The sequence below is a fragment of the Beta vulgaris genome, chromosome 3 (assembly GCF_026745355.1).
Source record: "Beta vulgaris subsp. vulgaris cultivar EL10 chromosome 3, EL10.2, whole genome shotgun sequence".
Classification (NCBI taxonomy): domain Eukaryota; kingdom Viridiplantae; phylum Streptophyta; class Magnoliopsida; order Caryophyllales; family Amaranthaceae; genus Beta; species Beta vulgaris.
The window spans coordinates 5984590-5996326 of NC_079204.1; the positions used below are offsets into that span (position 1 = coordinate 5984590).

The window sequence follows — 11737 nt, forward strand, 5'->3', positions numbered from 1 at the left end:
TAAATCAATGAATTAATGTTAATTTTTTTTAAAAAAAAAATCTATTTCCAGGAATACATTTTTTTTTTTTTCATTTTTCATCAAATCGTTCCCTCCTAAAATGGTATTGAAAATGATGCCAATATCAAGATTCTTGACGGTGAATAGTTAGTTGAATTTCATTCATTTGGTAATTTTGGTTGACTGAAGTCAACTTTTGACTACATTTTCTCAATAAATACAACACCACTTTAATCACTTATTCTTCACTTGCGTGACCATTTCTCTTAACTTCTCACACTCCCCTTTCTCCACAGTTCTACTACTCCACTACTTGAAACTTGAAGCTCTTTTTCTCTCTCTTTCTTCCTAGGAAAAAGACTTTAAATCAGATCTCTAAAATTCTTTCTATCTTCTTTCACCTGAAAAACTAAAATGAAGGTAACATGATTTTCTTTTCATTTTCTCCCTCTGTTTTTATAATTTTTTCATTAATCTCTATGCATTATGATAAATGGGTATATAATTATATACATTTCTGTTTAAATTACGCCAAAAGCTGCCTTTTTCTTAAATATATTACTCCCTCACTTTCGTTTTCAATGCGAGTATTATTTGTGAGATATAAAATATCCGTTTGTTGTATTTTAAAACATCACATACAAGGTTGACAGGGTTCCATCCTAAAACCAATTGGTGATAGGTGGAGTAACCCATCAATCTATATGTTAGTCATTCTCTCTCTAATTTTTCAATGTGGGACAATTATTTCTAACTCACATGTGGGATTTACTCTTAACAAAAACAAACGGAGGAAGTATGTTCATTTCTGAATCTCAAATCTCAATGATAATGATTTGTACCCTTTGGTTCTGAGATGATGATTAATTTTAGCATTGTGTGATTTGTTTAATTAATTAGTTGTATAAATGCTAAATTTGTCATTTAACAAGGCTGATTTGGTTGGCTTTATCTCTTCTTTTTGGCTCTTTTAGAAAGTGGTGCTGAAATTGGATGTCCATGATGAGAAGTGCAAGCAAAAGGCAATGAAGATGGCATCTACTCTTTCTGGTACGTATTTTCCTTTCTTTATAAGTAAAATTTTATACCATATAATCATATAATTATCTGTTTTATGTGTGATTTTCTTAAATTAACTCTACATTGGCATCCTTTTTAAACATTATTTTTACTGAAGAATAGATTTCGTCTCGTGTGGACCTGATTCACATTAATACGAGTGTAGACCAAAGCCACTCATGTAATATAATGATTTTTTTTTTCATATAATTATCTTTTACCGTCTAAAATCACGCTAATCTACCATTATGTATTATAGTGATAATTTTTTTCTTCGTATAATCACCTTTTCTCGCATTAGTTTATTATAATGAAAATTGCTTTTTATAACATAGTAATATTTTCTTTTTTTACAATCTACTTCCTCCCTCCTCTATTAGTTTACTCGTATTCTTTTTACGGGTGTCTCTCATTAGTTTACCCCTTTCTTTTTTTTTGCTATTTTTGGAATAAGACCACAAACTTCTCATCATACATACATTCAACTTTAATATAAAATAATAGTTTCTCTTTCTTTCTATGACCCACAACATTATTTCTCCTAAAACTATGTGCAAAAGAAAGGGTAAACTAATAGAGGACGGATGGAGTATATCTATTGTTTTTTAACGTAGTGACTTTTTTTTTCATAAATCACACGTACTAGCATTAGGTCCACTGTATTTAGTGCTGACCATGTCTATATAAATTTTAATAGTGATATGTCTATGAATTTCTTAGTATATTTTTTTTTTAATCTTTGTAAGAAATAGCTTTTGGTGATTTCAATATCTCCTTTTGATTTCAATATGTTTTAAGAATTTTTTTAGGTGTAAAAGTGGTGAAAATTACTAAATTTTATAAGTCAATTGATGAAATTGTAGGGCTAGATTCAATCTCAATGGACATGAAAGAGAAGAAATTGACACTAACCGGAGACATAGATCCGGTGGCAATAGTGAGTAAATTGAGGAAGGTCTATCACACAGAAATTGTCTCAGTTGGGCCAGCAAAAGAGCCCGAAAAGAAGAAAGATGAGCCCAAGAAAGAAGAGCCCAAGAAACATCAAAACAAGAAAAATGGGTCCAAAGATCAGGCCCAAGTGGGCGAGCTTGTAACGGGCTTCCACACTCTTCCCTATAATATACACTATTATGCTGAAAGCATGGAAGAAAATCCTAACTCTTGTGTTATTTGTTGATTAGTGAGTAGTTTAAAGGTTAATGACAATTATGATAATATTTGGTCTTTCCATGAGTTAAACTCGTATTTCAGTTAGGGTGTAGAAGAGAAGCTTAAAGTATATAGTATGGATAAGATTTGAAGAGTTTGGAGGATTGTTGTATTACACATATGCTTATCTCAATTGATGAATGTAATACTTCTTGTCTATCTTAGAATATGGTCATATGTAATATACTTCGTAATATCATTATTCATATATCACCTGAATTTGTAATTCGAACTCTTGTGCAAGAAAAATTAAAACACGGTAATTATATCCTCGATTCCTCGCCATGACGGAGCTACAAATATGACAACGATAAGTTTTGGATAAAATCTTGATGTTGTGGGATCAAATCCCACTAGAGGCATTTTTGGGAGTTGAGATTTCATCTTACCATTCCCCCTACTTCCAAAGGACATCGCCTGCAAATTCGGATCAAATTGACCTGCGCGAGGTTTTGGTCCAATTAGAATACTTTCTTCTTACCTTTAAAAAAAAACCCTTTAAAAATAACAGAGAAATAGGCCATTCTATTAAAGTGATGCAAATGGTGCAACCATATAAAGCCTTATAATATCGGAGGCCCAAAAATAGGTTGTCAAATAATTTACCATTCAACCTAAAGTAAACAAGTAGGACCTCTCTTCGTATTTTTCCAAACCCACGCAGGACCTTTTGATCCGTTTTACATTTATCTTTTGTGGCCTACTTCCTTTTTTCAGTACATGTTTTCTTTTTAGTTCCGAGTTTGTTTTTCTTTACCAAGGAAAGAAAAACTAGGCCAACCTCCTATAATAGAGGTCAATCTAAAAAAAAAAATCAGACTAATTGGGAAAAATTAACATCAAAAGGAGAAAAGAAAATAGTGGGGGAGTTGTAATGGTGAGTGGAGACCTTTAAAAGCCATAAAATCAGCTGCTTGATTGCCTTTCCTTCCAATATGACTAAAACGGATCTCTAAAAAGTCTACAATTTCTTTACCCACATCAGAATCGATGAAATCAATCCCAAGGCACCTTATTAGTATTGGAAAGGGCATTAATAACTTGAATATTATCTCCTTCAACAGTAATTTTATTTTGATAAAGGCTTTTGGCATAACAAATTGCTTTCCTAGCCGTCCAGGCCTCAACCTAAAGGATAGACAACTCAAGGCTAAGAGAATGAGTACCTGCATTGTTGTACACACAACATTTCCCAAATAATCCCGAATAACAAAACTAATGGCCGTACTACGATCATTTCGTATTCCAAATTTTAGTTTTGAGATTCTCACATTCTTTTTCAGTTTGGGTAATTATTGCTTGATGCTTAGTTATTCTGGAAAAAAAATTATTGCTTAGTTTTTCAATTGTTTATCGCTTACTCATTTTCTATTACTCCCTCCATTACTAGTTCAAATTGTTTGTTTGTCGATCCACGTACACCTTTGATTGTATATATTACGTATTAGTAAAAAGTTAATATTATTAAAGTTTTACTTAAAGGATAAATAAATCTCACACGATTATGTTTTTTTTTTTTGAGGGGAATCACACGATTATGTTATTTATTATTATATATAAGAAAAATTTAGAAAATTCTATATAATTTTAAATAATGCCATGATTTCAAGCAAAAACATTAATAAAGAATGAAGGAAAAACTTATTTGTGTAAGTTGTTACTCCCTCCGTTTCAAAATATAAGGCATTAACGTTTTACGAAATTTACTTTGACCATATCTGACGTAGGCAGACTAGCGGAAAAGTTCGAAAAGGATTTGCGGAAAAAGGCCTGAACTGTTTTGCGGAAAATGGGCCGACGGAGTCCGATTGACTATTGTAATACCTTTTCGGAAGCGGAACGGCCCAACGAGTCAAACTCACCGTTATGCCGTGACGTATAGGCGTTTTAGGCCATCCGGGTCCGTTTTAGGCCCGAAATCAGCTTTTTAATTATTTTCGAAATTAATTATTTCCTTAATTTCGTTTTAGGGTTTTGCTTAACGTATTTAAACATTATTAGGTCAGTGTTTGGAGGCAGTTTTGGACTTTTAATAATATCATAGAGTTTATACTCTTTCTGGTGGATTCCGGAGTTTTTACAGATTCATCGCTTGTGAATCTGCTTGTTCTTAATTCGAGATTAGTGCTTGCTAATCTCCATAGTTTCCGACTGCGTCAATATCTTTCATAATATGATAAATAAAATTTATAAAAATTATACCGTTGGATTCGTCATGAAAAATACTACAATAACATTAATTTTTTAAATTTTTTATCCATGTAAATTGAAAGTAATTAACTGTCAAAGTTCGACTTTAAATATCGTACGCGCCTTATATTTTAAAACGAAAGAGTATATTTCTAAACCAAACTTCTTCCGTTTCTTCTTCATTCCAAATTTTCATTTCACATGTATCCACTCTCCACTACCTTTTCTTCATTAACATCTACTAGTCTACTACTCCATCTACTAACTAATTGAAGTTTAAATGTTTCAATGATTGTTGTAATTGTTTAATATAGTTTGGTGCCTTTTGAAGTACTAGGCCACTTCCTCTATTGGTCGTCGTCAATTAGATTTGGTGAAAGTCAAGATATAATAAAAGATAAGAATCCAACCAAACATTATCCTACCGAGTTCTCCAGTCATTGTTAATGACATACTTTTACAAATTGTGACAATTTACGAGTCCTGTACTCCTGTTACATTATGCATTGCTCCTTGAAAGTAATACTATAACGCGTTGGTCACACATGAACACTATTCGATCCACTTTCAATAAAAGCTCAAGGATCAGATTTACCACAATTTCTTTGTTGGAATCAAGAATGTCTTAGTCTAATGATTAAAATTGAGGTATTGTGAACGATAGATCACATGTTCGAATTCCCCATCTCTTTCTCTGTACTTTGTACTGCCTTCGTGGCTCATAGAAATAAATAAAAAACATTTCTTCATTGGAAGATACATTATTGCTAATCATATTGTAGTACTAAGTACTAACAACGGAGAATTAGATATATGCTTTTACATTTCTAGATATTGTTGTACAGATTGCATGTAGTATCCCGTATTTAAGTAATACTAATTGTCGGATTAATTATAAATTAAATATTTCCAAACTAACAAAAAAACAAGAATTATAGATATTAGAATATATAATATACTATTTTAAGTTTCCTTTATTTAATCTAACTTGTGGACAATAGAACAAGTATATACTTAAGTAAAAATTGAAATTCACAAAAATGCCCCTATGAGTCTAGCACTAGCCCATCTTCTTCCTCCCTCCAATTTCCTTCTTTCTCAACATATCTTCATGTTCACACATGAAATCAAATATTCACCATTACATTTCAACACCCACGGACCTCCACGGCTCCACCTACCCAGCACTTCGTTCTCTCGCAGCACCCCTCTCCCTCTTCGACCCACCTGCGCCGCACCGTCACGACGACACCACCAACCTTCACCTTTGCCGCACCACCACAACGCCACCATCACCACTTGTGACATCGTATACCACAGCAGCCACGCACCAGCCCTCCTCCCAACCACCGAATACTTCCGCGACCAGCAACGACCCACGTACACTCCTTTCTCTCTCTTCGACCCACCTGCACGGCCGCACGAAACGCCACCTGAAACGAGCCACTCCGAGACCTTCAAACTCGCCGCTGCAGCGTCCATATCCGGCGACGTGCGTTGTATCGCGCCTCCTCTGTTCCTTGCCACTAGGTAATGAACGTTACCTTTTATTTTCTTTCTCAGTTTTTCATTCTTCTTTTCCTTTTTAGGCCCTAAATGTTTTAATTCTAAAATACTTATTGTATTGGTTTTATTTGGGCCTAAGTTCTAGAATATGCAAACACACTAAGAAGTAATGAAAATGTGATAAATTGTCCAACTCTTATATCAGAAACCCATGTACAAGTTGTTAAAAGTGATTACTATTTTAGTTGTTGAACTCTAAGAACAGTCATAAAAATTTGATCAAATTTATAGTCATGTGAAGAAGATAAATTAATTACTATAAAATTTAACTTAATGTATACTTATGAAAACTCGTAACTTATACATATCCACTAAATCATGAGTAAGCATACTTTACTAATATTCACAATAAGTTTTAATGTGAGTTAGATGTATGGAAATAAAAAGATTATTTTAAATGAAGGAGGTTATGATAATAATATGACTCCATGTATTTCCATAATAAGTGATGTAGGCAAAGGCATAAAAAAAAATATATATATATATATATATATATAGGAGATAAGTCTTAAGGTTAAGATAATCATTAATATTATTTAATATTGGTTAGATTAAGGAAAAAGGGATATTACAAGCCTCCCCCGACTATCAAAGTTACTAAGCAGATTTGAGGTAACGTCTACTGCTAACACCCGCATTCCCTTTTCTAAATATATGTTTTATATTGATATTTATAATGTTTATGTTAAATGTATGCTTTTATGGATTGCGGGATATGAAGTACTTTTTATAAATATGATATTTCATGACGTTACGTAATATATGATGAATTACGAAAGATGAAAGAATATGATTTCCATGATGATTGTGAAAGTATAATGTATAAATAAAAAGAAATGAAACATGATAAACAAAAGTGGAAGATGGTTCTTGGCAGTACGATGTTATGTTGGTCGTGCACGTACCGTTCTATTCTATGGCGGAAACGCCACCTTCTGGTTAGGGGCAATTGTCCCTGGTGGCACCGCACTATGCATGGCTTTATGCCACCTTCTGGTTAGGGACATTGTCCCTGGTGGCTATTGCCCTACGATTATGATGATGATGATGATGATGGGAGACGTCCCTATATGTTATACTCGCCAAGTTACCAATAAGATAATTATGATGATGATTATGATATGAAGATAATAATGAATTTATGTTTACATAAAATGTTTATGAAATGTTTTTACTCTATTCTCTTCCTCCTGTTTGCAACTAAAATGAATTGAAATGAATTTACGATGTTAGAGTAGTATGTTACTGGGCTTCGGCTCATGACGTTTTGTTTTTTGTTTTAGGTAATGACGGGGATGACGAAATGGCGTAGCAGTGAGGAATAATTACTACTTAAATTATGCAGACTCTTATTAATATGTATTCTAAGCTTGAGAACATTAGTTTATGAACCTTAACTATATTTCACCTAGTTATTTATGCATTTCTAAATTAGTTATGAAGTTTAATATTTATAAAGTTACGTTCTTTAACGAACTTATGTTGCCTTGTATTTTCCAAAAGGAAAGTACGGCAGTAACGCACCGACTAAGTTAAAGTCTTCCGCTGCTAAGTAAGAGTTAATTAATGAATTAATGATGCTTAGGAGTTGGGGCGTTACAGAATGGTATCAGAGCCAACGGTTCCGAAACCTTAAGTAAAACCTTACAGTTTTACGTATTTCAATAAGAACTAAAATGGTTTAGGATAAGTAATTTAGCTAAGATGAGATAATAATATAAACAATAAAATGGTTGTAGATAAATAAGGAAAACAATAATGAATATGAGTGTGAGAGATAGGACGGGAATGGGAAACTTTTACGCACTTTAACGCTGTTGACAGAGTATGTTACTGGCAAATGAGTATGTCATAAACGTGAAATATTTTATGTGTTAGACGATGGCCTCAAGCGAAAGTGACCCTATTAATGGAGGAAACGCAAACCACGAATCCGAGGTCACGCTCGAAGAAATGAGGGCAAGGATTGACGCATTGCGTAGCGACCCTGTTTTTGGAGATGCCACGGGAGATGCTAGTGATAACCGAATGGATTTAATGAGGCTGATGATGATGGAGCTTTTACAAGGAAATCGACAAAGGCCTAGGACTGAACAAGAAGAGTGCTCAAACATGTTCAAGAGGTTTTCGGCTCATAAGCCCCCAACTTATGATGGAAAGCCAGACCCCACTGAGTTTGAAGAATGGCTCAACGGCATGGAAAAATTGTTCGATGCCACCCAGTGCCCCGATAAGTGGAAAGTTAACTTTGCAGTCTTTTATCTGAAAGGACAAGCTGATCTTTGGTGGAAAACTGCCAAGGAAATGCAACAGCAACCTGGATTCGGATGGGAACATCTAAAGGAGGCCATGCGCAACCAGTTTTATCCTCAGTCATTGCAACTCCAAATGGAGTCGGAGTTTATTCATTAAAACAAGGAATATGACAGTCTTGGAATACGCAGTGAAATTCAATGAACTTGCTCGATTCGCTCCAGACTTGGTTTCCACTGATCGTCAACGGATGAATCGTTTCGAAGGAGGTCTAAAGTTGACCTTCAGGAGAAACTAGCAGCCATATGAGCAAATCCTATCAGGAATTGTATGATAGGGCCATCAATGTCGAACGCAAGACGAAACTTAGAAAGGAGGTGTTTGAGAATGGTAAGAGGAAAGGAAAACCTCAAGAAGGCCAATCAAGCAACAGTTTCAACAAGAAGTTGAATACTGGTCACATGGAGGAAAATCGTAATCAAAGACAAGTTCCTCGGTGCAACAAGTGTAACAAGCAAGGCCATTGGGCAAGGGACTGTCGTAAAGGCACTGACCAATGTTATCGATGTGGTAAACAAGGCCATATAGTGAAAGATTGTCCTGTTCAAGAACAACGAGGCCACAACGTGAACAACCATGGCTTCACAAGAAATCAAGGGAATGGACAAAAATCCACTTATAGCGGCAATGCGAACAACAATCGTAATCCTCCGAGAGGACCTCCACAAGCTGGGAGAGTGTTCATGATGCAAAGAGAAGAAGCTGAAGCTGATGATACCTCATCACTGGTACTTTTCCTGTCCACTCTATACCCGGTTTGTTCTTTTTGATTCTGGAGCTTCACATTCATTTATATCTACTGCATTTTCTAGAACTTTGAATGCAAAACCATGCCCTAAATTCTCTGCCATGTCAGTTTCCATCCCAAATGGTGAATCTATCTCATGTGATGTCATGTATAGAAACTGCCCTATCCTTATAGGAGGCTATGAGTTCCTAGTTGACCTAGTTCAATTTGAATTAACCGACTTTGATGTGATATTGGGAATGGATTGGTTATCCAAGTACCAAGCCGACATTAATTGCCTTAACCATGAGATAACCCTTAGAAGACCTGATGGATGCAAGGTGTCTTATCGAAGAAGAAAAGTCAAACCCGTATATCTCAACCTCAAAAGTATTCAAACTACTTGCGAAGGGTTGTTACGGATACCTTTGCAATGTAATAGACCTAACAAAACCTGAAGACTCTTTGTCCGACATCCCTATAGTAAAAGATACCCTGACGTGTTTCCAGAAGACATACCTGGTATGCCTCCGCAAAGAGAAATAGACTTTAGCATCGACCTTATTCCGGGAGCTGCCCTATCTCGAAGGCACCATATAGAATGGCACCAGCTGAACTGCAAGAATTGAAGAAGCAACTGATGAATTGCTCGAGAAAAGGGTACATCCGACCCAGTGTTTCACCCTGGGGTGCACCAGTCTTGTTTGTAAAGAAGAAAGATGGAAGTATGAGGTTGTGCATCGATTATCGAGAGTTAAATAAGATTACCATCAAAAATAGATATCCCTTACCCCGCATCGACGATCTTTTCGATCAGCTGCGAGGTGCAACCATTTTCTCCAAGATAGATTTGAGGTCTGGATATCATCAACTTCGCATTAAGCCAGAAGATATCTCAAAAACCGCCTTCAGAACTCGATACGGCCATTATGAATTCACGGTGATGCCCTTTGGATTAACCAATGCCCCAGCCGTTTTCATGGACCTTGATGAACCGAGTTTTCAAGCCCTACCTTGATAAATTCGTTGTTGTATTCATCGATGATATCTTGGTATTTTCAAGAAACTCAAGTGAGCACGAAGAACACTTGAGAAAGGTGTTGGAAATACTAAGAGAAAGAAAGTTGTATGCGAAGCTGAAGAAATGTGAGTTTTGGTTGAAAGAAGTTGCCTTTCTAGGGCACATCATTTCTGAGAATGGAGTCTCCGTTGATCCTCAGAAAATAAAAGCCATAATGGAGTGGCCTAGACCCACCAATGTCCCCGAAATTCGAAGTTTTATGGGTTTAGCTGGATACTACCGAAGATTCGTCCAAGACTTCTCAAAGATAGCTATGCCTATAACGCGATTGGTGAAGAAGTCGGTCAAGTTTGAATGGAGCGATGAATGTGAAGAAGCTTTTCAGGAGTTAAAGAAACGCCTTACCTCTGCCCCAATTCTAACCCTTCCTTCTGGTACAGATGGCTTTGTAGTGTATAGTGATGCCTCCAAGCATGGATTAGGATGCGTGCTGATGCAAAACGAGAAGGTTATAGCATATGCTTCTCGACAACTCAAACCGCATGAACAAAATTACCCAACCCATGATCTTGAACTAGCCGCTGTCGTATTTGCCCTGAAAATCTGGCGACACTATTTGTATGGTGTTCCGTGCAAAATCTTTACCGACCATAAAAGCCTCAAATACATCTTTACCCAAAAAGAGTTGAACTTAAGACAACGTAGGTGGCTAGAACTCCTAAAAGACTACGACCTTGACATTCAATATCATCCTGGAAAAGCAAATGTTGTAGCTGATGCCCTAAGTCGAAAAGCTCACCTAAACACAACCGTGACCCTACCAAAAGCTATAAAAGATGATCTTTGGAAAATGAAAGTAGAGATCATTCAGAGAAAAGAAGGTGCATACTTGAATGCATTGGAGTTAGGCCAACCCTGTTGGCAGACATAAAGGAGGCACAAGGTGAAGACCCAGAGTTAGAGAAAATAAAGAATGATGTGAAAAGAGGGAAGTCGCCAGGATTTGTGATCCAAGAGGATGGTACTTTGAGATTTCAAGGAAGGTTATGTGTCCCCAATAAGGAGACATTAAAGAAGAGGATTTTAGAAGAAGCTCATAATAGTCCTTTCTCAATCCACCCTGGAGGAAACAAGTTATACAAAGATTTGAAACAGACATTCTGGTGGAGCAACATGAAGCAAGAAGTCGCTGAATTTGTGGCAAGATGCTTGACTTGTCAAAAGGTCAAGATAGAGCACCAAAGACCTGCAGGGCTCCTACAACCTTTGAGTATCCCTACTTGGAAGTGGGATTCGATCTCATGGATTTCATAATGGGACTACCACCGTCAACTCGAGGCATGAACTCTATCTGGGTGATTGTGGATAGATTGACGAAATCCGCGCATTTCTTAGCTATAAGAAATAATTGGAGCTTAGACAAGCTAGCTGATTGTATATGAAACAATTGTCAGGCTACATGGAGTTCCGAGTTCAATCGTATCTGATCGAGACTCAAGATTCCAAGCAAAGTTCTGGAAAGAATTGCAAAAAGCTCTTGGCACTAGACTCGACTTCAGTACAGCCTTCCACCCAGCAACTGATGGTCAAACGGAACGGACGATACAGACCCTGGAAGATATGTTAAGAGCATGCATGTTAGATTTCAA

General features: G+C 36.2%; 1 protein-coding gene across 1 annotated transcript; it reads left to right on the plus strand.

Moving 5' to 3' along the window:
- Positions 1 to 231: 231 nt before the first annotated feature.
- Positions 232 to 2419, plus strand: LOC104888366 (hypothetical protein). Its single transcript, XM_010673315.4, has 3 exons — positions 232 to 420; positions 975 to 1050; positions 1923 to 2419. Exons 1-3 carry the CDS (start codon positions 415 to 417, stop codon positions 2237 to 2239), a joined length of 399 nt encoding a protein of 132 aa, XP_010671617.2. The 5' UTR covers positions 232 to 414; the 3' UTR covers positions 2240 to 2419.
- The last annotated feature ends 9318 nt before the right edge of the window (positions 2420 to 11737 follow it).

Bases quoted from the DNA above. Each gene is read 5' to 3' on its own strand.
- LOC104888366 (XM_010673315.4), top strand. The intron at 1,051-1,922 runs GTACGTATTTTC...ATGAAATTGTAG, and splicing joins GATGGCATCTACTCTTTCTG to GGCTAGATTCAATCTCAATG.